The sequence below is a fragment of the Orcinus orca genome, chromosome 1 (genome assembly GCF_937001465.1).
Source record: "Orcinus orca chromosome 1, mOrcOrc1.1, whole genome shotgun sequence".
Taxonomy (NCBI): Eukaryota; Metazoa; Chordata; class Mammalia; order Artiodactyla; family Delphinidae; genus Orcinus; species Orcinus orca.
In genome coordinates this window covers 204969629-204996337 of record NC_064559.1, presented here as the reverse complement: position 1 = coordinate 204996337, position 26709 = coordinate 204969629, and the positions used below count along the sequence as shown (strand labels likewise).

Genomic DNA, 26709 nt, shown 5'->3' with positions numbered 1-26709 from the left:
CACTTTTTTTTTTTTTTTTTTTTTTTGCTGCACCACGCGCAAGGCATGTGGGATCTTAGTTAGTTCCCTGACCAGGGATCGAACCCACATCCCCTGCGTTGGATGCTCAGAGTCTTTACCACTGGACCGCCAGGGAAGTCCCTTTTTTCTTTTTCCTCACTTCTGTATGTGTAGTCAAATCTCCCTCTGCCTTCCTCTTATAAGGATACACATGCTTGCATTTAGGGCCCATTTTTGATAATCTAGGATAGTCTCCTGGCCTCAAAATACTAAATTTATATCTACAAAGACCCTGTTTCCATATAAGGTAATACTTACAGTTTCCAGGGATTGGGACCTGGTACCGTTAGGAGGCCATTTACCAGTCTCCACAACTTCTCTGAGTTTCCTTATATATGAATTTGCAACAAGAAGAGTACCTGTTTTATAGACTGTTGTGAAGATCAAGTGAGATAATGTGGAGTGCTTAATACAGTTCTTGCTTTATAGTAAATGCTCAATAAATACCAACTGCTATCATCACTGGCACCACCATCATTACCATCTGTTTAAACTCTTGGTCTCTCTGGAGAGGAAGGAAAAAATCCAGTAAGTACAGAAGGCCAAGATATTAGAACCGAAAGTTCTTTAGAACTCATCTACTCTAATCGCCTTACTTAATGATCAAAAACTGAAGTCTAGGGCTTCCCTGGTGGCGCAGTGGTTGACAGTCCGCCTGCCAATGCAGGGGACGCGGGTTTGTGTTCCGGTCCGGGAAGATCCCACATGCCGCGGAGCGACTGCGCCCGTGAGCCATGGTCGCTGAGCCTGCGCGTCCGGAGCCTGTGCTCCACAGCGGGAGAGGCCACAACAGTGAGAGGCCCGCGTACCGCAAAAAAAAAAAACCACAAAAAAACGAAAAACTGAATTCTAGAGATATTGACTTGCTCACGATCCCATAGCTTGGATGAAGCAGGTGTATTTCATCAAAACATTTTAGATATTGTGACTGTAATCAGTAGATACAGAAACAAGGGAAAGGAGAAATAAGCTCACTTAGAGGAAGAGAGAAGAAAGAGTCAATGAGCTTGTTTTTGACTCGATGAGACTATGGCTTTATTATTATGAATATGACAGTGCACTGGACAGTGTGCTTTACACTCACACTTTTTTTTTTTTTTGGGCCACGCCACGCAGCTTGCAGGAATTTAGTTCCCTGACCAGGGATTGAACCCTGACACTCAGCAGTGAAGGTGCTGAGTCCTAACCACTGGACCGCCAGGGAATTCCCTACACTCATACTCTGATTTGATTCATACAATGTAAAGAGTGAATTAGGTATTATCTTCACTCCTATTTTAGAGATAAGGAAACCAAGGGTTATGTGCTCAAGGGCACATGGCAAGTGACAGAATTAGAATCCAAACAGTTGGATTGTAAAGGCCAGGTGCTCTCTACCCCTCTCTACTTCCTCTTTGCATGCTTTCTCTCAGCAGGAATTATATATTCATCTCAAGTGGTTGTGCTCTAAACAAGGGTAACAAAGTGCAGTTCCCAGGAGGCACTGTCTGAAAGCTGGAGCTTTGGGCCAAGCTATGTCTTCAGGATAGTCTCCTTGGAATGGGGATTTGGGAATGATGGATTTGAAGGGGTCATCTTACATATCATGACTCTGCTGAGCCCCATTCACCTGGACATCATGCTCCCAGCTCTCCGTTTTGCCTGGAGTGTCCCCATTCTTGTGTCCTAAGGACCCCTCCTGGCAGCTGGCATGTCTCTGGAGCTGTAGGGAGCCCATTTCAGGCACCATCTTCTTCCCATGTGTTCTAGGGCCATCTGTCACTGGCACAGCGATTGCCAGAAACAACAACTTGGTTTCTTTAATCATGGCTTTAAGACCAAAGTTAATTGATACAAGGTTGTGCCTAATTAGTAAAAATGCTTGTTACAGAAAAATTATACGTAAACTGCAATTCAGAAGAGGAGAATCTATGCAGAAGATTCTTATTTGGCTGAAATGATGGGTCCCCAGTTAGGACCAGGGGAAAAGCCAGACATATTGATCACTGCTGACTGTTTTTGCAAAGAGCCAGCAGGTGATTAAAACAAAATCTTGCACTCATCATTGGGAACTAAGAGAACACACCAAATTAAAATTTCCCATTTCTTTTAGTCTACAAAAATATTGGTGCTTCGTTCTTTTTTTGGGGCCTCTCACTGGTACAGCCTCTCCCGTTGCAGAGCACAGGCTCAGCGGCCATGGCTCACGGGCCCAGCCGCTCCGCGGCATGTGGGATCTTCCCGGACCGGGGCACGAACCCGTGTCCCCTGCATCGGCAGGCGGACTCTCAACCACTGCACCACCAGGGAAGCCCTGGTGCTTGGTTCTTGATTCATTACTTCTGCATGGATTTTTTTTGGCATTTACTGTGTCGTCCTCAGGGCCAGGGTGATCATAGCAATTGTGCTAACCTGCATTGTGTTGTATATATTACTTGTTAAACTGATATTCATTTTATATTTAAATGAATTGAGCATTGGAGAAAAAGGGGGGGAAATGACACCAATTGATTTTGCTACTGCCTTTAACAACTTTAGAGAATGTGGTCCAGGCGGAGACTTTTTTCTTTTCAGGGCTGTCTAGAAGACTAGAAACTTATTTTCAAAGGTGTCACTTTTGCCCTACTCGACATGTTTTTGAAGTTACTTTTCCAGAATTGTGTTTATATCCTGCAGTATGATTTTGACTATTCTAGACAATACCAGAATTCAGTTTTTGTATTAGTTTGGTTTTTGGAGATAGCTAAAAGTCATTTGGATCCAAGCGTTATGAGGCAGCCAGGTTTTTTGAGATCTTACGTGTGCTTTTAAAATTTTAGTCCTTGTTGTAGTAAGCTTCACTTCTAGCGTTGCAATCCCCCCTTTCCAATTTGTTCCACTGATCTCATTAGCTAAAAATTCAGGCAGTGGAACTTGTTAGAATTAGTGGTGCAGGGGACTTCCCTGGCGGTCCGGTGGTTAAGACTTCACCTTCCAATGCAGGGTGTGCGGGTTCAATCCCTTGTTGGGGAGCGAGGATCCCACATGCCTCGTGGCCAAAAAACCAAAACATAAACAACAGAAGCAGTACTGTAACAAATTCAATGAAGACTTTAAAAATGGTCCACAACAAAAAAAAAACTTAAAAAAAAAAGTATTAGTGGCGCAACATAAGTAAAGAGGTATTTAACGCGGGCCTGAGGAAATTTCCAGTGAATAAGATGTTTGAGTTTTAAAACATCTATTTTGGTTGGTTTTCTTTTCCTTCCTTCTGGATTCTGGGTAGTTGAAGCCATCAAAAAAAATTAGTCCTCTGCAAACTAAAAGGCTTTCTGTGCTCATCGGTTTCCTGATGAAGCGGGCTAACCAGTTCTAAAATATTTTCCTGTTTTGATTCTCTGATTCCAAATAACCTCAGCATAAGTGGTGTCACTGTATATTAATATTAAGGAGTTAAACCAGACTGCATTCTATCGAAGTATTCACTGGAAAAAAAAAAAGAGCACTTATTGATTTATCTTGAGCTCTAAATTGTTATTTAATACAGTGTTTAATACAATCTGTACACACGTACTCATATCAAATAGATGTTAACTAATTAATATTTACAAGGACTTTGTATAAAAAAACAGATCTGGGGACTTCCCTGGTGATCCAACGGCTGGGACTCCATGCTCCCAGGGCAGGGGGTCCCGGTTCGATCCCCCGTCGGGGAACTAGATCCTGCATGTATGCCGCAACTAAAGATCCCGCCTGCCGCAGCGAAGGTCCCACACACCGCAACTAAGACTCGTCACAGCCAAGTAAATAAATAAATATTAAAAAATAAATAAATAAAAGACACACACACACACACACACACACACACACAAAACAAACAAACAAAAAGACCCAGATCTTTTCTACTTCAACATGGCGACCTCCTATGTCCAAAAATATAAGCAGTTTCTATTTTTAAATGTTCAATATGATCCAAGACTTAAGTACATGTGTTACCTGATCTAGGTTAAAATAACCAGAAAATAATTCTCTTTATGGACACGGATAATTCTGCAGAGGACTGCAGTCTTAGTTCTCCCAGAAATGAAAATGAGCTCTTCCTACATTATTGTCAGTGCAAGTGGTGGCATGCGGCAGTTATTTTGCTGTTGTTGTTGTTGTTTTTTGCCATACCGTGTGGCATGCGGGATCTTAGTTCCCCAACCAGGGATCGAATCCGTGGCCCCTGCAGTGGAAGCGTGAGGACCTAACCACTGGACCCCCCTCTCAGGGAATTCCCCATGCAGCAGCTTTGAATGAATACAGACTCTGAGTCAGGAAGCCCAACTGTTTGGCCAAGATGTGGTGGCCTTTTACATAGCAGGCTGTGAGACCAGCGCATCTTAAAACCAGGTCAGAGAGAGGATTATGGTCTCCCGCCCACTCAGCCCTTCATGCTTTGTCCAGCTGCCACTGGTCAGTCTCTCTGATCCAGCTGCTGACCCAGACTGCAGAGGATTACTGGCGGGATCAGAGCTGGGATGCCTTAGGACAAATATCGTTCTTAAATGATGAAATATTTTGTAACAGGCAGTACAGGATAGAGACTAGCACAAAGATACCCACCCACGTATCCACACCCAACTCCATCAACATTCCCATCCTCGGATCATTTATTTTCCCAAGAAATAAAATATTACAGATGGAGTTGATGTTTCTTGTGTCCTGCTTCCTTTCTTTTCTCTCTCTTGGGATAACCTATATTCTGAATTTGGTGATTATCATTCTCACCCATGTTTTCGACTGTACATGAATATAGTCCTATATACACTACATATAGGACTATATAGTATAGTGTTCTTCTGCATGTTTTCAAACTTTATATATAAATGACATTATACGGCACACATAATTTTTTTTTTTTTTTTTTTTTTGCTCAGCTTCATTGTGCTGGGTATTTACCTATTGTTTCTCAGCCCTGTACCCACCCTTCTGTAGTCTGTATTTCTCAAGCTCCTTTGCCAGTTGATTTCCCTTTGGGTTCTGCCAGTAAGAGGTATTGAGATGAGAGAAGTCATGGTTTTTCTTTCATTTTTGCTCTTTCCTTTCTTCTGGTGCTTTCTGCTGATGCAGCAGCCCCTGCTTTTCATCCCCAGCTCCAGTCCTGGCCCCTCCTCCCTCAAGTCTCCTAGCTTTGGTAACACCCCCTCCTCCTTTTTGTTCTCCCAATGCTTATGGGTGTAGCACCTTCCTACAGTTTCTAGTCTCTGAGTTATCATCCCTTCTCCTTTTTTTTTCTCTTTGAGCCTGGGGGCATCTGGATAACCATTTCACCTATTAAATCTGCTGTGTTTGTAACAACTGTCACGGTTTCTGTTTCCTGACTGGGCCCTGACTGCTGAAGGTGTGCTGTTAAATGTAGCTCTTGGGAGTTCCTGGGTGGTCCAGTGGTTAGGACTCAGCACTTTCACTGTTGGGGCCACGGGTTCAATCCCTGCTCAGGGAAATAAGATCCTGCAAGCCACGAGGCACAGCCAAAAAAGAAAAGAAAAGTAGCTCTGGATCATTCTTTTTTTTTTTTTTTGGATCATTCATTTTTACTGCCATGTACTATTCTGTTCTATGACTGCATCACAGTTTATTCATCCATCCTCCTCCTGATGGATATTTCCATGTTTCCCTATTACAAACAATATTGCAAACACCATTCTTGTATCTGTTTTCTTATCTGTCTATGCAAGAGATTCTCTAGGGTATACAATGGAGGAGGAATTGCTGGGTTAGAGGAATATGCTCATCTTCTCTTTGCCTGGTTGTTAACGAAGTCGGGCCATTTCACTCCCTGACATAACTTGGTATTGTTTCGCTTTTTATTTCTGGCAATTAGATGGATGTGGTATGCTATCTCATTTCCAGTGAGTTAGGTGTCTTTTCATAACTTCCTCTGTGAATTCTCTTTTCTTTCTTTCTTTCTTTCTTTTTTTTTTTTTTTTTTTGTGGCTGATCTTAGTTCCCTGACCAGGTATTGAACCTCGGCCCTTGGTAGTGAAAGCACCGAGTCCTAACCACTGGACTGCCAGGGAATTCCCCTCTGTGAATTTTCTACTCGTAACCTTTTGCACATTTTTTTCCTGCTAGGTTGTTTATATTTTCATACTGATTTGTATTATTGTAAATTGATTGAATTTCTTTATATATTCTGAATGCTTCATTGGTGAAATGTGTTGCAAATATATTTTTCCAATCTATGGTTTGTTGTTTGCTTTGTTTTATGATATCTTTTGTTATATAGAAGTGTTTTCTAAAAATTATAGTCAAATTCATCAGTCCTTTGTGATTAATAATACTTTTTTCTCTTTTATCTCAAGGTCATAAAAATATTTTATATTTCCTACTAAACCATTTACAGTTTTGCTTTTCTTTTTTTTAAATTAATTTCTTTTATTTTATTTATTTTATTTTTGGCTGTATTGGGTCTTCATTGCTGTGCGTGGGCTTTCTCTAGCTGCGGCGAGCGGGGACTACTGTTCGTTGCAGTGCGCGAGCTTCTCATTGTGGTGGCTTCTCTTTGTTGCAGAGCACGGGCTCTAGACGCATGGACTTCAGTAGCTGTGGCACATGGGTTCAGTAGTTGTGGCTCGCAGGCTCTAGGGCGCAGGCTCAGTAGTTGTGGTGCCCAGGCTTAGGCGCTCCGCGGCATGTGGGATCTTCCTGGACCAGGGTTCAAACCCGTGTCCCCTGCATTGGCAGGCAGATTCTTAACCACTGCACCACCAGGGAAGCCCAGTTTTGTTTTTCTGATTTAGGCTTTCAGTCTACCTGAGACTTATTTTTTGTTTGGTGTGATGTAAGGATCACATATTTTACCATATAGTTAAGCAATTTTTCCACATCAGTTATTATCATTTATAGTTTATCATTTCTCCATTGCTTTGTAATGCCAATGCTGTCATATGTTATATTCCCATATGCACGTGGTCTGTTTCTAGACTCTATTCTGTTCCATTTCTGTATTTGTATATTCTTGTGCCAATGCAACAGAATTCTAATTAGTATGATGTTACAGAAAATCTTGCTAACTTATGGGCAAATCCCCACACCTCATTCTTCAAAATTGCCATGGATATTCTTGGATTTGTTCTAGCATATGATTTTTTCAAAATGAACATGGAATAGATTTACCATTTGAATTTTACCATCACCTTGTCAAATTCCATGAAAAATCCTGTTGAAATATTCACTGAAATTATAGGACTTCCCTGATGGTCCAGTGGTTAAGAATCCACCTGCCAATGCAAGGGGCACAGTTTCGATCCCTGGTCTGGGAAGATCCCACATGCCGCAGGGCAGCTAAACCCATGTGCCACAACTACTGAGCCTGCGCTCTAGAGCCCATGAGCCACAGCTAGTGAGCCCGTGTGCTGCAACTACTGAAGCCCACGTGCCTAGAGCCCGTGCTCTGCAAGGAGAAGGCACCGCAATGAGAAGCCCGCACACTGCAACTTAGAGTAGTCCCCGCTCGCCACAACTAGAGAAAGCCCGCATGCAGCAACGAAGACCCAATGCAGCCAAAAAAAAAAAAAAAAAAAAAAAAAAAAAGAACTGACATCTTTATAATATTTTCTTCCTGCCCCCAAATAAAGAATACAGTACCTCTATTTATTTAGGTCTTCTTTAATGTGTTTCAACAATACAGTTGTATAACTTTTTTCCATATGGGTCTTGCTCATCTTTTGTCAACTTATCCTTAAAAGTTTAATAGTTTTATTGCTATTTTTAACAGAATCGTTTTATATCACGTCTATTCCTAACGAAAAAGAGCACTTTGGATTTTTGTATATTGATCTTGTATCCAGAAACCTTATTAGTTGTGGTAGCATGGCTGTGTGCATCACATTAATAAATATTTTGGTGTTCTTTCCTTGTATTCTAGGGATAACTCTACTGGGCCATGGCTAAATTCAATTTTCTAGTACTTTCTGACTTTAGAGAGGTGCCTTTGTACAAAATCTGTAATCTGAGAAACTGAAGAGCTCTGCAGAGTGACTTCATCTGTCAGAGGGGCAAAATGCTTATGCAGACCAGGCTATTTTCATCTTGAAACCTAGAACAGTCTAATCTGCCTCTATTGACCCTTCTCTGTGTGCTTTTGCTTAATTTGTCTAGGGATGATTACCACCACATTCCCTTCACTGTTTTAGATTCTTTTTAATTTGAGCTCCATTGAGAGCTCAAACAATATTAACTACCATCAAGGTTTTGTAACTCTCCATGGTGCTTATCAGAGTACTTATGCAAAGAGCTCTTTTTTTAAGGAAAAAGTTGGTTTCTACTGATGAATTGATGAGCTTCTGTTTATTAACTCATTGTAAGCTCATTTTTGTGTTGGCCTTTAGGAAGCTAGGAGCTGGGTTTTGTGCTCAGTGGGTTTTGTGCTGGGTTTTGTGCTCCATTGACTCTGGTTTTTTTTTTTTTAATTTTAAATAAATTTATTTATTTTATTTTTAGGAAGCTAGGAGCTGGGTTTTGTGCTCAGTGGGTTTTGTTCTGGGTTTTGTGCTCTCTTGACTCTGTTTTTTTTTTATTTTAAATAAATTTATTTATTTTATTTATTTTATTTTTGGCTGCATTGGGTCTTTGTTGCTGCACGCGGGCTTTTTCTAGTTGCGGCGAGTGGGGGCTACTCTTCGTTGCGGTGCGTGGGCTTCTCATTGCGGTGGCTTCTCTTATTGTGGAGCACAGGCTCTAGGCTTCAGTAGTTGCAGTACACGGGCTTCAGTAGTTGCAGCACACGAGCTCACTAGTTGTGGCTCATGGGCTCTAGAGCGCAGGCTCAGTAGTTGTGGCGCACGGGCTTAGTTGCTCCGCGGCACGTGGGATCTTCCTGGACCAGGGCTCAAACCCGTGTCCCCTGCATTGGCAGGCGGATTCTTAACCACTGCACCACCAGGGAAGCCCTTGACTCTGGTTTTTAATATTATTTTCTCTTTCTATGTGTTCCCCTTATTCAGACAGTGCCCCCACCATACAGCCTTTTATTATTTAAAAAATTATTAACTTTACTCCTACTTTAATGCTATATAGTTTTATTGTTTGAATGCTTCAGTGTAAGCTATGTCAAATCCTTTTGTGGATAGGTGAAGATTAAATTCTAAATGAAATGAGAAATGTTCAATAGATGTTGACTGGATGGCGAGTATGAGGACTTTAGCGCGGGTGGAAATCTTCCAAAATTATTAGTGTAGAAACTTAATTTTGATGTTTTAGAGTCTATGCTTATAAAGAAGGCTTTTTACATCCTATACTGTATTGAATTCAGGGGGAAAATCCGATTTTACTTTAAATTTCTGCTAGTAAATCAAAAGCATTTCACAACCTTATAAAATAGTGATGCTTGGCATGATAATTTCACATATTACCGCTGAATTAATATTTTGTTAAGTACTGAATTGTACCTCTCATGAACAGTTGTGGGCTTTTTCTTTTGAGCTGAATCTAAACCTGATTTTTAAAAATCGCTACCAGAGCGCTTGTGTTCTCCGGGTTTCTGAATTCCAATAACCCTCCTTCAAGGGCATCTCTCAAAGGCGAGCTCGGTCGGTTAACTCGGGGCGATACAAAGCATTTTGTTCTTTTACTCGCGGCCCTTACTCGGTCTCCCAAGGAGACAAGTTGAAAGCCCACTAAGTCATGCTTTTCCATTACTCATTCGGCCTTTTCTCCCAAGGTGGCGTGTGGGAGGTGCTGTGATCGGGCTCGATAAGAATAGGCCGGGAGGCTTTCTGCGGGATCATACACTCTTCCCTTTGCGTGTTTCAGCTCCGATCCGACTGCGCCGCGTTCGGCGGCTTCAACGCGTGAGATGTTTTCCAGACGGACAATGAGTCCACACTCGGCCGCCTCTCACAGTCGTCTCTGCTCCTCTGGCCCCCACAGCCCCGCCCCACTTAGGCTTGCTTTGTCCGCTTACAAGGCGGATGATCGGGTTAGCCCGGCGCGCCTGCTGCCGACTTACGCCCTTTGGGGGTCAACCTGGAGGGGACTCCGGGCACAGCCTTCGCCCACGCCGCACCCCCGCACCCCCTCCGGCTTCTAAGCCACCAGGAGGCGCCCCGCAGTCTCCGCCTCTCCCCGCCGCATCCCTTCTCCTGCTTCTCCTGCGATTGGCCGGCCACCCCAAGCTCTGCACCCCTATTGGTCGCTGCCCGCGTCAGTTGCGGGCGCCGGGGCGGGCGGAGGTGACGCGCGGCGGCAGGGCTCCGGGCGGTGTTCGGCGCCGGCGGCTGCAGGCGGAGCTTCGCAAGGACCGGCGCGGGGCAGTCAGACGGCGGCGGTCTTGGGAGGTGCCAGCGAGAGGCCGAGCCTCTCCCCGACCGCCGAAGCCGCCACCGCCGGCCCTTCGCCGCGCCCCGGTCTCCCGCGCTCCCACCCTCCGCCCGCCGCGGCCCTCGGTGCGGGGCTGGCCCGATGCGTGATGGGGCTGCCGAGCGGCGCCCTGCGGCTCTCGGCGGCCGCTGCTCGCGCTGAGGAGCGTCGGTGCCGGGCTCCCCGCGCCCCCGCGGGCCGCGGCGCTTGCTGAACTGGCCGGCCCGCCCGCCCGTCCGTCTGTCCGCAGCGCGGCTGAGGTAAGGCGGGGGGCGGGGAGGGCGGCGGTGGGCGCTTCGCCGCCGGCCTGAGGAGGGGGCCGCCCGGGGGGAGGGGCGGCCGGCTCAGGGGCCGGCGGGGTCCGAGCGGGGGAAGCTCCGAGCCGGGCCGGAGCCGCGAGTACTGAGGGCGCTGCCCCACCGGGGCAACGGGTGGGGTGGGGTGGGGCGGGGCGGGGTTGGGGAGCCTTGGCCTCGGGGGTGGGGGACCGTTCCCGCGAGCCCCAGGCTTGGGTCCAGCGGCCTGCCGGGTCCCCCGCAGCGCCCCGCACCAGCCCTCCGCTACCCCTGAGCCGCCAGGCTCCGGCCGTGCCCAGAGGTCAGCCGAGCCGCCGCTGTCGGCCCGTTCGCCGGGCTCTCTGCGCATACTGCGGCTCTGCTCCGTCTTGAAGCTACCCTTTATTATTTCCCCCCATCCCCTCTCCCCGGTTTTGGTTGGCATCGGGGCTTCGGCTAGGAATGTGGTTGGGCCCTTTTGCCAGATGAAGGCAGGAGCGGGTATCGCGTGGGAGGGGGGAGCCGATGGCGCAAGGACTGGAGAGGAGGGGCGCGGTGGGAAGGGAGGGGGCTTGTTGGATGCTGGCCAGCCGTGGGGAGGCTGGTGTGGTCTCGGCGATAGGCAGCCCGGGATTACTCTAGCAGCCATATTGGGAGGATGATCTGACGAATCCTTTAGGAGCCAGGTCCGGTTGCTGGAAGGCACCGAGTGACAGCCCTGGCATCTTTCAGGGTGACGGGCCGCACCACAGCCAAACTGGGGGGGTTGGGAGGTTGCTCCAGCGAGCCAGTCATTGTTCGTGCCACACAAAACATTCCGGGCCCTAAAACCAGAATGGAACTCCAAAATCACTTTTTCTCCTTGGTGAATTGCTAATTGAGGTTCCAGGGCAGAGTGCCTTCAAGATTCCATTCTTGTTGGGGTGAAATGATGGGTTTCTGTGTTCGTCTTCTATGACCAGTGCTATGGACACAGAAGGGATGACGATGCCTGACTTGTACAGAGGCAGCTCTGAGGATTGCTAAGGCCAGTTTATCAGGATGGAGGCCTGGAATTAGTATGTTGTGTCGGGTGGATAGATGTTCAGAGTAGCTGAGATGCAGAGGTGAAGTAAACTGGAATATTCTGATGATGGTAGAAGCTTGCAGCAGTATTTCTGAGGCCGCAGGTTGTCATCTTTGTGGAATCTCGAGGTAGCTGAAATTAGATTGTCAACAGATCCCTTGCTCACATATCTCTTACTGTTCTAGGCAGCTGTTCTGCTGATACTGAACATGTTTTGTGTCTTAGATGGGTCTGTCTGAGCCCCATGAAAGTATGGTGATTGGATTTGAATAGCTCTTAAGAGGTGATATCATGGTGGATATTTTATATAAAGGCTGGCATTTTGTCAACTTAGCTTAGTCATAATAAAATCTTGTGTTCTCTAAGAAGCGAGGTGATGCTCCCTAATTAACTTGGTATAGCTGTTGGATTATGAGACAAGTGAAATTGGTAATGTACAGGTTAAGGATGGAATATGAAGATTGCACACATGTTGGCGTTGTAAAAAAGATCTGGATATGATCAATAAGAGTTCAGTGTGAGCCTATAAATCTGTCTTTTCCTACATCCTAGATGTGGAAAAGTCCTGGAGAATGGCATGCCCGCCTTCTTTGTGCCCTTCGCTTTCGTTCAAACTCCATTTCTTAATGAATAAATTCCTGTAACTAAAGTTGAACTGCTTAAACATTTTCAGATAAGGTTTCTAAGAAAAGTCTTAACACTTTATTTTTTATTTTATCATTAAGTTTTCCTTTTAAAACTTGGTTGAATCAAACATGGCTTCAACAGAAATTAGTGGTTTTTGCATTGTGTTAACATGCGAGAAATACAGAATGTCTGTTTTTAAATTCCATGCCCCAATTAAGGAATATTTCTAAGATTTGAATTTTGACATTGACTTTATTAGTAGAAAAGATCTGAAGAATTGTGGTTAAACATAATTTCAGCATTTGGTAAAATCAGACCTGATTGTGAGTCTGATTTGGAGGCAAGATTTTGTGAGTCTGTGCAGCTCTGCTCTGATGAATGTTTTTCCAAAGTTTATCCAATTAAGTACAGCTTCCAAGCAAACTTTCCTTTTCAAGACCAGATATGAATGCAGTTTTCCTTTTTTCTCTCTTTTCTCTTTCCCACTTTGAATATGTGCAGGGAATAAACTGCCAAGAAGAGTGCCAACAGAGTCTCTCCAAGGCCAAAGCTTTCTAGCTCACATCCTGCTTTGGTCTTGTCCTGGGTACAAAGTAAAGGACAACAAAGTGCCCCTGCCTTGTTTGTAAACCCCCTTCCCAGGCTGCTGATCACAGCAGGTCTTTTCCAGGAGTAAGCATATCCCTTTGGTCTTGTACACTGATGTGACGTAATTTCACAAGGCTCTGAAGGGAAAGGTATAGCATATCTACTTCATGTAGTTCTCTTTAAAAGATGGCCTTGTTGGTACAGATACTGGTGAATTTCTGGAGTTCATAAAAGAGTGTGAATAAATACATATTTAGAACATTTTTTTCGTGCAGCTCATCAGTAGAAGATAAATGAAACAGATGTGACTGTAATAGCAAAAACCTGCCAAGGGTTCTTTGGACTTCTGAGTTGGACTTTTCGATTAATGGCCCAGTAATTCGTTTATGCTCACTTCTACGACATTCATTACCAGTTAATTAAGAGTGTGTGTAGAGATTTAGTTCTTTACTCTCAAGGAAGTTTCACTTTACCATGTGCCTATGGATATGGTAAGATCAAGTTAACTCCAACTCCTTTCTGTTGTAGTACAGTTTAGTGTATTGCTGCCCTTGCCATGGTGGTTTCAATGATTTTCAGTCAGAGCCTCTTCCCTCTGTGTATTGCCATATAATACTTAACTATCTAATACTCGATTGGTACTTTTGTTATTGTTTTGTAGTGGTTTGTATATATGTTTTAAGTCACAAGATTGTAAATGTCTGATAGATTTTAGAATTTTTTTACATATGATATCACATTTTTTACGCCAAAGTGTATCATTCAGCAACACCTTCACCTACCATTGCTCTGTTTGACGACTTGGCTTACTTCTCCCTTCCATCCGAATTTCTGACATCATCCTGGCAGACGTCCGTGACTGTATAAACAACCACAACAATAATAAAATAGCTTACTCATATTGAGCTCTTTCTATGTGCCAGGCTCTTTTCTAACCACTTTATATTTACTCACTAACTTAATCTTTATAACAACCATATAAAATAGATACAGTTATCCCCATTTTACAGATGAAGAAACTGAAACAGAGGCTAAATGACTTCCCCAGGGTCACTAGAAGTAGTAAGTGACCACTATGCTGATCTTCCTTTATAACTACTCTTAACTTTAAAATTCCTTGACTTCAGCTCAAGCAAACGTTGGCTTCATTCTGTTCCAGTAATTCAGTATTGTGACCATATCTTCTAACATGTCATCACCTTCAGACCTTCAATTATGATAATTTACAGCTCTCACTTTAGTAGTCTCTTGCTGTGTGTTCTCCCACCTCAAGTCTTTGGTCCATTGGCCCTTTTCAGATTTTACTTCTTTGTCTTCCTTTTCTCCACTGTGATTTCTGGGTGCATTGTCTCAGCCATTTTCTTACTAGCACTTGTTTTTAATTCTTCTGTATTGTTCTGCAAGACCCACCGTGCCGATGCCAGCCTTGCATCATTCCTATCATCGGTAGCCTCCCTTTTTCCTCTGTGTCATGGAGAAACCTCACACAGTGCTGGGGATGGGTACCACAGTTGATGTGTAGTTTTAGGTTTCCCCTGAGTCTGTCTTTGGTGTCTGTCAAAGCATTTCTGCTCGGTTCCCTCACCCGTTCTCCACACTGGCTTTTCAAAAATCTTGACCGTTTTAGTTAGGCCTCCTCACTGCCCCATACTTGGCATAAACCTTACCTATAGCCTCATAGGAAAGAAAAGGCGTGAATTCCCCCACTTCCCCTTCCTTTGCTTACAAACTTCTCTGCCTTCTTTTTTTTTTTTTAAACATCTTTATTGGAGTATAATTGCTTTACAATGTTGTGTTAGTTTCTGCTGTATAACAAAGTGAATCAGCTATACGTATACATATATCCCCATATCTCCTCCCTCTTGCGTCTCCCTCCCACCCTCCCTACCCCACCCCTCTAAGTGGTCACAAAGCCCTGAGCTGATCTCCCTGTGCCCATAAATCTTTATAGCCTTCTGACATTGAATGAATTGATAGGTTTGATCTAATTGTCTCTTCTCTGAAGTTAAAAGCAAGTCCTGATTTTATGTTATTTTTCTGAGAAAATACATTCCTTGGATACAGCAACTCTGAATACCAACCACAGCAGTACCTGCTTCGACAATCTTGCCTGCTGTATTAGCATGAAATAATTCTGCAGGAGCCAGAACACAGCCTCATTTGCTTCATCACATAATCATGTACCAAGCAGGCATCTTTTCTGAGAAAATACTGAAAACTTCTGAGGCCTTCCTTCCTACCATAATTAGAAAACAATTCAGACTACCCTCGCTCTCCATAGTGAGGTCCTTGGCTCTGCTGTCCCCCACCCCACGCCAAACGCTCACATTCTGCCTTCTTTCTTACCCTCTTTCCTCCAGTCTCAAGGGAAAGGTTACTCTGTCTGACTTCAGCTAACCCCTTGGCTTGTTTTGTATATCACTGCCTTTTCTAATCTCTGGGGACTTGCTGTATTGGCTACTTTTCTTTCCCTCTTTCGCTGTTTCCCCACACACAGTTCCTTGAACACAGAAGGCGCAGTCCCACAATAGGGCCTTTGCTCTGATTCTTCCGCTTGGAACACTCTTTCCCTGAAATCTGCTTGGCTAATTCCTTTACCTCTTCAGGTCTTTGCTTAAACCTCACTACCTCAACAGGCCTATTTTGACCTCATTTATGGCACCTGCATGGCACCCCTTCCAACCACACTCCTGAGCCCCCCGACTTTGTTGTACTTTTCCTCCTTCATAACGCTTATAATCACCGAATATTCTGTGTAATAACTTGTTATTATTTTAATGTCCCCTCTCCCCTACTAGAAGGAAAACTCCTCCATGGCAAGGATGTTTATCTGTTTTGTTCACTGATTTATCCCAGACTCCTGGAACTGCCTGTTACATTGTAGGCACCTCATAAGTAGCTGCTGAATAAAGGATAGAAACATCCAAGTCTTTCGTATTAATACAATGGGGTGGGAGGAGAAAAATTCCTGCTTCATCCCTGTTCCCTCCTGGCTGTCTCTCCTGTCCTCACAGCCAGCTTCTGGAAACAGTGAGGATACTTGCATTTCCAATTCCTTGCCTCCTAATTACTCCTCAGCCCACCACAGACTAGCTGCAGTGATCCCCCCACTTCACCAACACTGCTCATGCTCTGGTTTCCAGCCTTTGTTGCTGATGCGGGGGGGGGGGTTGGGGGGGCACGCTTCACGCCTGTGCTGTATTGAAATTGTTGCTCACTTCACTCCCTCCTTTGTCTGCTTCTGTTTTGTGGGGCTGGTTGCAGTCTCCTGGGCCTCGTGCTTTTCTGGCCATTCATGTGGCTATCATTCATTCAACACAAATTTTTGTATAACTTTTAAAGGCTTACTTTGTTTTTAAGAACTAGAATTTTGACTACATAATGTATTTTCAGTGTTAAAATAAATAGCAGATTAGGCTATTACAGGAAAGTTTTATATAGTTATAATTTATATCACTTACTGCTTTTAAAAAGGTTTTGAGCAGCTTACCACAATACTATATATACGGTGAGGCTGTTAAACATGGAGAAGAAACAAAAATGTATGTGACAGGAGGAAAAAGTAAATATACAAATTACAACAATTTGTATATGTGTAAGTTTGTATAGTGTGGTTATTGTAACTTAGTTTTGAAACTTTTGAAAGTCAAGATAAAAAGGGAAAGAGAAATTATACACTTTTCATTCTGGTAAAAGAAAGCTAATGATTTGTCAAGAGGAACTATTTTTCTGGTAATGAATTCTAAAGAAATTCTAAGAGAAAAGTGTTATAGACACCCTGATAGAAAGATATATGTACTAAGTGTTTTCAGCAGGTCTTTAAGTAAAAGGAAGAAATGTTCTTCAAAGACCTATTTAAAAAAGTAATCCACCTGCTTTCCGCACTGAGAATACAACATTAAAATATAACTTAAGTCTTTTCTATGAAGGATATGACTAACGTGGTTCACGTATATAACTTTATGTAAAGATAAGTCTGAGTATCCCAGCAGAAAACTCATTATTTAATAACCCTGGTGAGAACCTGGAATACTTGTATTGTGTTGTCATCTCAATGAAAACATACCTATTAAGCTTTGGGTACTGGTTTATCATGTGGCAAGATTGACACATTGTTGACACATGGAAAAGTCTGACCTGTGTTCTTGCCCAGCTAGTGAGCTACCTACCAGGCAGGTAGGTGCGGTCACAGGCAGATTTCAGAAAGAACCTTGCCTCATACCAAATTTGAATTAAGCTCTGACTGAAACTTCCATTTCTACATCATAGCCGAGCTGAGTTCATTTTAACCTGGACAATTCCAGGAGTAGCTGTTGTCATCCACTTTGACAATAGAAGAGCTTCAGTGGAATATTGGGTTTTGGGTGGCAGAGCTCCCAGTGGATCTGCTAAAAGAAAATTATAGGATGTGGCTTCAAATAGTAAAATGAATTGACTTACTAGACAGAGCTTAGTATTAACCATCCAAACAGTGAAAGATAAGAAAACAATGAAAAACTTTAGAGTGGTTTATTTTAAGCCTTAGGCCATAGGAGCTGTTGTTTCTGGATGTACTTCTTCGTTTTTGAGAATAAAAGCATGTCACCAGTAAAAAGGAAGGTTCTTGATTTCTTAATTGCAGTGACAGGAAGACATGTGTCTAATAAATCTAAAAATTGTTTCAGGTTATTTTCTATAGTGGTTAAAACAGTTGGGGAGCCTGACTGAGCTAGTGTAATCTCATTTGAGATTGAAAATCTGATCTGTCAGGAAACTTCCTGTGCAGTCTGATTCTTGGCATTGGGTTAGAATGCAGAAAGAGGTTTTTCTAACATGTGATCCCTTTTGAGCTTTCACAGCTTGGCTCATGGCTGATTTTTATCCACAGAGTCAAAGACCAAGAATAGACATACATACACACACAAAATTCATACACACACAAAAATGAATTCTCACATTTTGGGGGCCATTTTGTCAGTATAGGCATGGTGAGTGACACAGAATATTGGATCCTAAAGCCTGCTTGGTCCTCAAGGAGAGTATTAGGCCAAGAGATGCAAAACTTTAATAATAACAAGGAAATTTTCACACCCTCTCAAAACGGGCTCATTAGCTACAGATATTTATTTTGGAGTATACATTTATTCTTTCTTATAATTCATTCTTTTTTTTTTTTTTGGTTATGCTGCAAGGTTTGTGGGATCTTAGTTCCCTGACCAAGGATTGAACCTGGGCCCTCGGCAGTGAAAGCACCGAGTCCTAACCACTGGACTGCCAGGAATTCCCTAATTCATTCTTTTTTTTTTTTTTTTTTTTTTGACTATTACAGAAATTTAACAAAAAAGTTCAGTAAGAAAATGTACACGATCCAATTTTCATCATAGTAAAATGTGGAGAGGGGACATGTGGAAGCAGTTGATTTCTCTGGTGAAGACAGCCATTGTTTATACTCGTTCCAAGGCTTCTAACATGATGATGCTGTTTTCTCATATTACCACCATTCCAATATTGTTCTGTTGCCTACTAGTTGCCATCTCCACACATTCATCTATCGCAAGATTCATAAAGGGATCAAATCCCCTCAGTATTTCTTGGACATGTCTGCCACCATTTAATTTCAATGATAACTTCTTGTCCATAAATTTCTTCAAGTCTGGAGTGTGAGCTTTGCTCATGATGTCTACTTGACGAGCTCAAAGATGCCTCCAAACGGAATTCGAGTTGTCCCTCACCCCTAATTCATTCTTTAAAATGTAATTCACTAGAAAAGATTATCTTTTAAATAGACTGCTTGTTGATATTGTAAATTTGCGGGGATATAGCAAATTGTGTGAATGTTGAATTTAAAAGACTGAATTTCTTGGTTAAATTATGTTTTCAGTTGTGACAGACATGTACTGAATAAAGTATCAATGTATGAGAGTTAAGTAAACTACTGACTGCAACGTAGGGCAGAATGAAATAAGTAGAAAAATGAGGAATCAACACAACATTTTTAGGGAGCAAAGAGAAAGAAGGTATGACTTTTAGCTTAGAAAGGGGGATGTTAAGGAACGTATGACTTAATGCTTCCTGCTTCATGGTGACAGTTGACCTTGTCCTCAAAAGATACGGACTTGTAGGGGCTTCCCTGGTGGCGCAGTGGTTGAGAGTCCGCCTGCCGATGCAGGGGACACGGGTTCGTGCCCCGGTCCGGGAAGATCCCACATGCCGTGGAGCGGCTGGGCCCGTGAGCCATGGCCGCTGAGCCTGCGCGTCCGGAGCCTGTGCTCCGCAATGGGAGAGGCCACAACAGTGAGAGGCCCACGTACCGCAAAAAAAAAAAGAAAAGATATGGACTTGTAATAGGTTAGAAGGGAGAGTGAGCTTCCAAGCATCACATGCTTGGTGTAGTAAGAGGTGCTTGGTGGAGAAGGCTTAAAGTTGGGCAGTGAAAACAGACTGGGGAAGGAGGTTGGATTGTGGAGGCTCATGAATTTTTAGGTTGTGTTCTGAGGCCATGGAAACCAACTGAATGCTTTTAAGGAGAGGGAATGACATGCATTGACCTCTGTTTTAGGAATATAACCCTGGCTGTTTTCTATAAAAAAGGGATATTACAAAACCCAACCAACCAAAAATCTAAGATTATTTCATTCTTGTTTTTTCACTTTGCTGAGAAGTCGTTTAGTCTTCTCCTTAGGCTCCTAATAATCCAGAGTGCCTCTGAGGGCAAGAGAGAATTGCACAAGGTCAAAGTTAAGCAACTGTGCAAAAATTTAGAAAAATTCAAGTGAATTAGATCTGAAGGTTTTATTATCCCTTTACTGTTAGTGAAGGCTTCTGGAATTTTTGCTCCATTCCATTTTCCTAATGCTTCTAATCGTGTCATAAGGAAGGAAAACTGGTCAGAGGAACAGCCTAGAACTGAGGCTGTGTAGGTGATTTAGAGTATGCATGGTTACCTTTCCTACCTGCCTTTGGCTCTATGAAACTTGGAAGATGTATTATAATTTTTATTGTTTTCCTATAACTTCTTAAAAATATTCTGTAATTATTGTTTCTCACTGGAATTTAAACTTGATTTCGGATTTATATAATTGGTAATTTTTTAAAAAGATCAGGGAGTTTTGAAACTGTAATTCTTTGATGGACATCCATTATAAAAGAGATACTCTTTGTAGTTTTAGGGAAGTAACAAAGTAACACTTTCTGTAGTCCACTTAACTGTAGTTTCTTGTTACTGTATAAAATTTTAACTCACTTGTGAAGATGGTTGCAGTTTTACCACAGGACAGTTAAATCAGAAAAAAAAAATGTACTTAGGTTCAGGTTGTTTTGGGAAAGTAATTTAAAAATATACCTATCACTTACAAAGAAGAATGACTAAAAGCGTGACTAAAATTCTGTCTTGTCCTCAAGGAACTTAAAATTTACAGCAGAGATAAGGAAAACAGGGCTCCCTTGGTAGCGTAGTGGTTAAGAATCTGCCTGCCAATGCAGGGGACACGGGTTCGAGCCCTGGTCCGGGAAGATCCCACATGCCACTGAGCAGCTAAGCCCGTGTGCCACAACTACTGAGCCTGCGCTCTAGAGTCTGTGAGCCACAACTACTGAGCCTGCGTGCTGCAACTACTGAAGCCCACGTGCCTAGAGCCCGTGCTCCGCAACAAGAGAAGCCACCGCAATAAGGCCATGCACCACAAAGAAGAGTAGCCCCCACTCACCACAATTAGAGAAATGCCACGCGCAGCAATGAAGACCCAACACAGCCAAAAACAAAATAAATAAAATAAATAAATTTATTTTTAAAAAAAAGAAAAACAAATAACTCATTTTGCCCTAGGTAAGGTCAATGAGTTGAGAAGTATTAAATGGAGAAGGATTTGCATTTGGTTTGCAAGGTGGGGAGAATCTATGAAAGCTTTAGAAATGAGTAGCATATGAGAAGGTCCTGGAAGAAAAGTTGGATTTTGAGAAGAACAGGAGAGGAGGAAGGGTAGGTAGAAGGAGCATTGGAGCAAAGGCACAGGGACAGAAAAACACGAGATGCTTTCAGGAAACCCTCTGGTGGGTGGTTGTTAAGGAAAGTGGATGGAAGGCAGTGTTTTGTGGGCTTGTAAAAATAGGTGGTTTGGGCTTCCCTGGTGGTGCAGTGGTTGAGAGTCCGTCTGCCGATGCAGGGGACACGGGTTCGTTCCCCGGACCAGGAGGATCCCGCATGCCGCGGGGCGGCTGGGCCCATGGGCCATGGCCGCTGAGCCTGTGCGTCCAGAGCCTGCGCGTTCGGAGCCTGTGCTCCGCAACGGGAGAGGCCACAACACTGAGAGGCCCGCGTACCACACACACACACAAAAATAGGTGGTTTATGTTACAGAACACATTGAGAGCCACTGGTGAGGAGTTCAGTCATTGCTTGGTAGACAGTAGAGAAACTGGACAGTGATATGAAGAGACCTGTGCGTTAGGAGTGTGAATCTGGCAGCATTGCATAGTATGGATGGAATATATGAAAATGGCAGTATTGTGTAGTATGGTTGGGGTAGGAGGAAGAAAGAGAAAAAGTGGTTAAGATGATTAACGGTCTTGGGTGAGATGTATTGAAGGTGTAAAAGGGATGGTATGGCAGTGGTAGAAATGGAGAGAGATTTTTATAGGTGGAAGCCATGTAATTTGGCAGTTGATTAGATGGATAGAGGAAACAAGCTTTTTGGCCTGTGTGGGAACAGGAAAATGGTGAGAACATTAAAAGAAATAGAAAAGAGGTGGAAGAGCTGGGGGAGGTGGAGAGATGTTTGGGCTTTGGGTGTGTTAGGTTGAATGGTATGCCAGGAGGCTAGCTGGGTAGAAGAGTGAAACAACTATTGAAAAGTATATGTGTGGGGGACTTTAAATAGTAAAGAGGTTGGTATTTCGGCTCCTAGTACTTTATATCTAAATAGTACTTTATAATCTAAAGCTTAGCAAGGAGGTTTCAGCCTTTGTTGTCGGTTTGTAAGTTAGTTAGCAGCATTGAACATTTTGGTAGGCCCCGAATAGAACACAAAAGAAGAAAGTTTTCTTTTTTTAAAATTTACATATCTACAATATTCATTAATTGTCAACATTTAAGTCTCTTTTATTACCACCCCTCTCCCCCAAATCATGCTATTTAATTGAAGAAACTGGGTGACTTGAACTGTAGATTTTTCTGTATTCTGGGTTTGGCTGATTGTATCTTCTAGGTATCATTTAAATTGTTTCTTTGCTCCCTATATGTCCTATAAACTGAGGCTTGATTCTATCAGTTTTTTTTTTTTTTTAAGGGGAGTGGGATAATATTTACTAGCTGGTGCCGTGTGTTTCCTACTGCAGCACATCAGGAGGCATAGGCCACCTACGTGCCCCACTTTTAGTGATGTTAAGATTGATGATCATTTGGTTCAGATTTTGTCAGCCTAAATCATACAATATAATGTTCCCTTATCAACCAACCTTTCGTTTAAGGCTTTTTTAGTAGATAGTGATGATGCAGAGAACCTTTATGTTAGTAGGGTTGGGAATTGGTGACATTCTAATTCTGTCATTTCTTCTGCATTTATTAGTCAGACTTTTTCTGTAAAGAAGAGCTTGTCCTCGTTGTCTATTTGACTGTCCTGGAATATAGTTTATACAGGATACACAGACTGTACGCATGCTCTGTTCTTTTGTTTTATTTGCCAGTTTTCAGAATAATGAGGTTTTTGAAAGTATCGTTATGAACTCATGAATTTATATATTTAATGTTTTTCAGTCCATATGCAGTGTGTTTGTATGTATGTATGTATTTTTATGCTCCAATTATCCCATCTTTGTCCAGTGGGAGCTCCTTTAAGTTGGCACTTGTGTCTTTTTGCCATGACCCCATATTAGTCTTTGATTTCTTGCTTGTGGTCATACTAAGATGTCCCAGAATCATCTTGAAATTTCTTGCCCAGACTTGGAATTAGCCACTTTTTCAAGGAACCCAAGTTCAAAGAGATTTTTGAAGGAATAGGATATTCACTTTGGGAAGCTATTAAAGAACATACAAGCTAGAATATAGTCGTGTAAAGTGATAACAGTGTTCTCACAATGTGTTTGGGACTGTAAGTGCTGTAGGAAATACCAGTGATTCCTGGAATGTTTGGGTAGTCATTTGGAAGAGTTAAGACTGGAGCTGGGCCATCAAGTAGAGGAGAAAATGAAGATTCATAGATCTGTTGTAGGGGGGAAATTGTTAGAAGGTGTGAAAGAATGTGTGTGGAATAGTAAAGGAGCTTGACTAGAATACAGAGTACCTTGACTGATCTTGTAAGTGCTGGGGAGTAAGAAAAGGTTCTTGGGTTTGGAAGTGAAATTGAAAGTCATGCTTTAGGGGGCTTCCCTGGTGGTCCAGTGATTTATAAGACTCCGCACTTCCAATGTAGGCGGCGCGGGTTCAATCCCTGGTTTGGGAACTAGGATCCTACATGCCGCGTGGCGCGGCCAAAATAAATAAGTAAAAAAAAAAAAAAAAAAAAGATGTAGTCTTTAAAAAAAAAGAAAGTCATGCTTTAGAAGGGTTAATATTGCAGTAGGGTTAAGCAGTTGAGTAGAGTTCTCAGCTGGAGGTTTACAACATAATCTTTAGAAAATGAATAAAACAAAACAACCCATACCTGGGCCCTATCTCAAAAGGGGGGTGGCTAGGCTCATTTGCTTTTCAAAAGACCCCTGTGTGATTGTTTTGTGCAAATCCTGCTCCTCTCCCCCCATTTAAGGACTATTGGATTAAATCTAAAAGCTCAAAGATTAGTTTCTTTATTGCAAGTGCCCTAGGCATGAGGTAGTAAGGACATGGATTAAGGTTAGGGCAATGGAAATGAGAGGAAGGAGGGGATAGAAGAATGGAAATTTATGTTTTAAAAGTTTTCATATGGTATTTCATTAATAATGTTAGCACTAACGAAAGGATTCAAAGAGAAGGAAGCAAAGATGACTCTAAGATTTATGGTATGGGTCCAGATAGAAATGGGAAGATTGGCAGAGGTTGCTCGTTTCGGGGAGAAGATAATGGGACATACTGAGTGTTGAGATGATGGCTGTATATTAAAGTGGACTCGGGGGGGTTGAAATGTGTTGTGTGTCTTGCTTTTTGCAAATGCTTCATTCATTCTCTTTTGGCAAAGTATTCAACTATTGACTATAGGTCATGCTGTATCGACTGGAAGGGTTAATAACTCTAAGCTTTCATTTAATAAATGTGATTAAAATAAATGTTTGATGTATTAAAAAAAGAACCATCTGTTTATTGTAAAATAAAATGTGAAACAGACTGGAAAAAACATTGCAGCAAATATAAAAAGATTAATATCAATAAATACTGTAATCATTTGAAACACAAATTAAAAAAGTCAGTAAACCAGGTAGAGGACTTGAACAGATAATTCTCACAATTGGGAAATATAATTCATTAACTCAGTCCTTCAGCAAACATGTAGTGAGCTCTTTCATCAGATACTGTTTTAAGTGCTGGCAAACAAGGTCTCTGAGCATTCTGGTGGTGGTGTGAGAGACAGACAATAGACATGGTCCAAAAAACAAGCATTTCAAATAGTGATAGTGCTGTTAGAAAATAAGATAGAGTATTTATTTTTGCCTTTTCCTGTGGAAAGAATTAGTAGTTGTTCAGCTGGAGGTTAGCATTCCTAACCTTTACTTAATTATGTGGAAAAAAATTGGACAGGTTTAAGTTCTGTTGGAGTTCCCTGGTAATTGGACCCATAAGTATTTTTCTTTCTTAGTTTTTTCTTTTGTTCAGTTCTTCTTGAAGATGTTTATATAACAGATAGAGTACAGATTGAGATCTGTTGTTTCTTGTGGAAATTACTTATGTGGGTTATTTTCACAGAATAGTGTTCGTTTTGTTCTGTTGGGAGGGAAACTATTCCTCTAAAAAATGTTCACATTTTTCCCTGTGGCTTCATTCAAAAGTGAAATATAGTGATTTGATTCTGCCGTGAGTCAGAGGATAGAACTTGGGTCTTCTGAAACCTCTGCTTATTGTACAGGATGGTTGTAAGGGCCAAATGAGATACATATGAAAGGGTTCATAGGAGTTAAAGGAATCCCAGGATATCTATAGTTAAAGAAGCTAGCTAGAGCTTATCTTTGTCCTTTTGCTGTTTAAATATACATCATGTAACTGGATGTTTCAAACTGAAATTAAGATATAAAAAGTTCAGTGCATTTCTTTAAAGACAAGTAATAAGTTGTTTTGCAGATGGCAAGTTACTTGTGTAAGGAACCCTCTTTAACAAATAAACATTTTGGGTTTTTTTCATATATTATTGAAGACTGATCCAGAAAAACAGAGAGCAAGGAAGACGTTTGTTACTTTGCAGTTAAATTTTTTATTATTAAGTCTAGGGACTTTTTAGGCATGGTAAAGAGATAATGGAACAGGAAAACAAATTACAGTCTTTATTTTCTATCTGATAATTTACGGTTGAGAATATAAGATTTATAGGGAAGAAAAGGGATGAGGTTTTTAGAAATGGAAACAAATAGTACTAAGATAATGGCTCGTATGCTCAAGTTAGCCCATGCTTTCTTTAATTCTGACTATCTTGTATGAATCATTTTTTCTTTTTTAAAGGAAACTTGAACATAATTTCATAAGAAGATTTGATTCTTTATTTCTGGACTGCATATATATAACAAGACCATCAGAATGTCGGGAGCCTCAGTGAAGGTGGCTGTCCGTGTGCGGCCCTTCAATTCTCGAGAGACCAGCAAAGAATCCAAGTGCATCATTCAGATGCAGGGCAACTCAACCAGTGAGTTCATGTTGTGTTCTATCAACTCTGTCTCATTTTCCTATCCTTCCCCCTTTTCCTGCTTGCTGTGATCAGAATAAATGAACATTTGGCTATTAACACTTTGAACTTTGCTGTTCTGAATGATCCATTGAATGTTTTTCCCCTGTGATATTTGCTGTAGCATATTTAAATATGGACTATTTATTTTCTTCTCTACAATTGAGAAGTCCCTAGAGAACTGAACGAATTTAGTTAGTGTTATTAAGTTGAAATCTTAAGGATAGTAAAGGTGTAAGCAGTGATTTTTAGTAAATGATGCTGTGAAATATACCTGTTGAGCCTCCGAGATTACTTTGCTTTCTTGATTTTAAAAGCACTTGAGCTTGCCAAGATGGTCTTCACACTTACTCTGCTTCCTTACAATGGTTCTTTGAGTTGAACAACAGATATAGCTAAAACAGATAGTAAACTTGTAAGTTATTACTAAAAATTTTCAGTCATTGCTTCCTAGCTTGTTTCCCTATATAGTTGCTTAGGTGAAAAATGACTGAAGCTCATTTGAAGCCCCTTCAAAATTGAAGGGGTTTTTGGTACTTGAATTAGTTACTTGATATGGATCTGTAGGCAAACTATTACTTAAAATAGATGTAGGTTCTACTGTTTTAAAACCTATAACTTTGTGATGAAGCCGAATTGTTGTTCTTTCAGATAGATACAAGTTAATGTTGAGTTGTTGAGGAAACATGCTGATGTCATCTATTTGCGGGCCAGTGTTTTGTGTAGAGGATTCTCCCAGTGGGAAATAAAACTATATATATTTAAGGTCTACAGTGTGGTGCTTTGATATGTTTATACATTGTGAAATGATTAGCAAAATCTAATATATCCATCATGTCTCATAGTTACCTTTTATTTTGTGGTAAGAACACTTGAGATCTACTCTCTCAGCAAATTTTACATAGACAGTACATCATTATTAACCATAGTCACCATGCTGCACATTAGGTCTCCAGAACTTATCTTATAACTGAAA

General features: G+C 41.9%; 3 protein-coding genes across 16 annotated transcripts in view; 1 reads left to right on the top strand and 2 right to left on the bottom strand.

The window, feature by feature from the left end:
* CLSTN1 (calsyntenin 1) overlaps positions 1–26709 on the bottom strand; it is a 523112-nt gene that overhangs the window by 375059 nt on the left and 121344 nt on the right. The gene's annotated exons all lie outside the window — the stretch shown is intronic.
* Positions 10322–26709, top strand: part of KIF1B (kinesin family member 1B) — a 148347-nt gene continuing 131959 nt past the window's right edge. For 13 of the 14 annotated variants that reach the window (XM_004272374.4, XM_049712536.1, XM_033432913.2 and 10 more), the window contains exons 1-2: positions 10335–10622; positions 25514–25694. In XM_004272374.4, coding sequence (XP_004272422.1) covers positions 25589–25694 — 106 coding nt within the window. In that variant the 5' untranslated portion in view covers positions 10335–10622; positions 25514–25588. Of the gene's footprint in view, positions 10623–25513; positions 25695–26709 lie in introns of all 14 variants that reach the window. The other variant, XM_004272376.3, reaches the window with a different exon arrangement.
* LOC117202351 (small nuclear ribonucleoprotein G-like) lies at positions 18238–18621 on the bottom strand. Its single transcript, XM_033432915.2, has one exon. The coding sequence runs from the start codon at positions 18570–18572 to the stop codon at positions 18384–18386; it is 189 nt and encodes a 62-aa protein (XP_033288806.1). The 5' UTR covers positions 18573–18621; the 3' UTR covers positions 18238–18383.

Bases quoted from the DNA above. Each gene is read 5' to 3' on its own strand.
- LOC117202351 (XM_033432915.2), bottom strand. From the start codon at position 18,572: ATGAGCAAAGCTCACACTCCAGACTTGAAGAAATTTATGGACAAGAAG.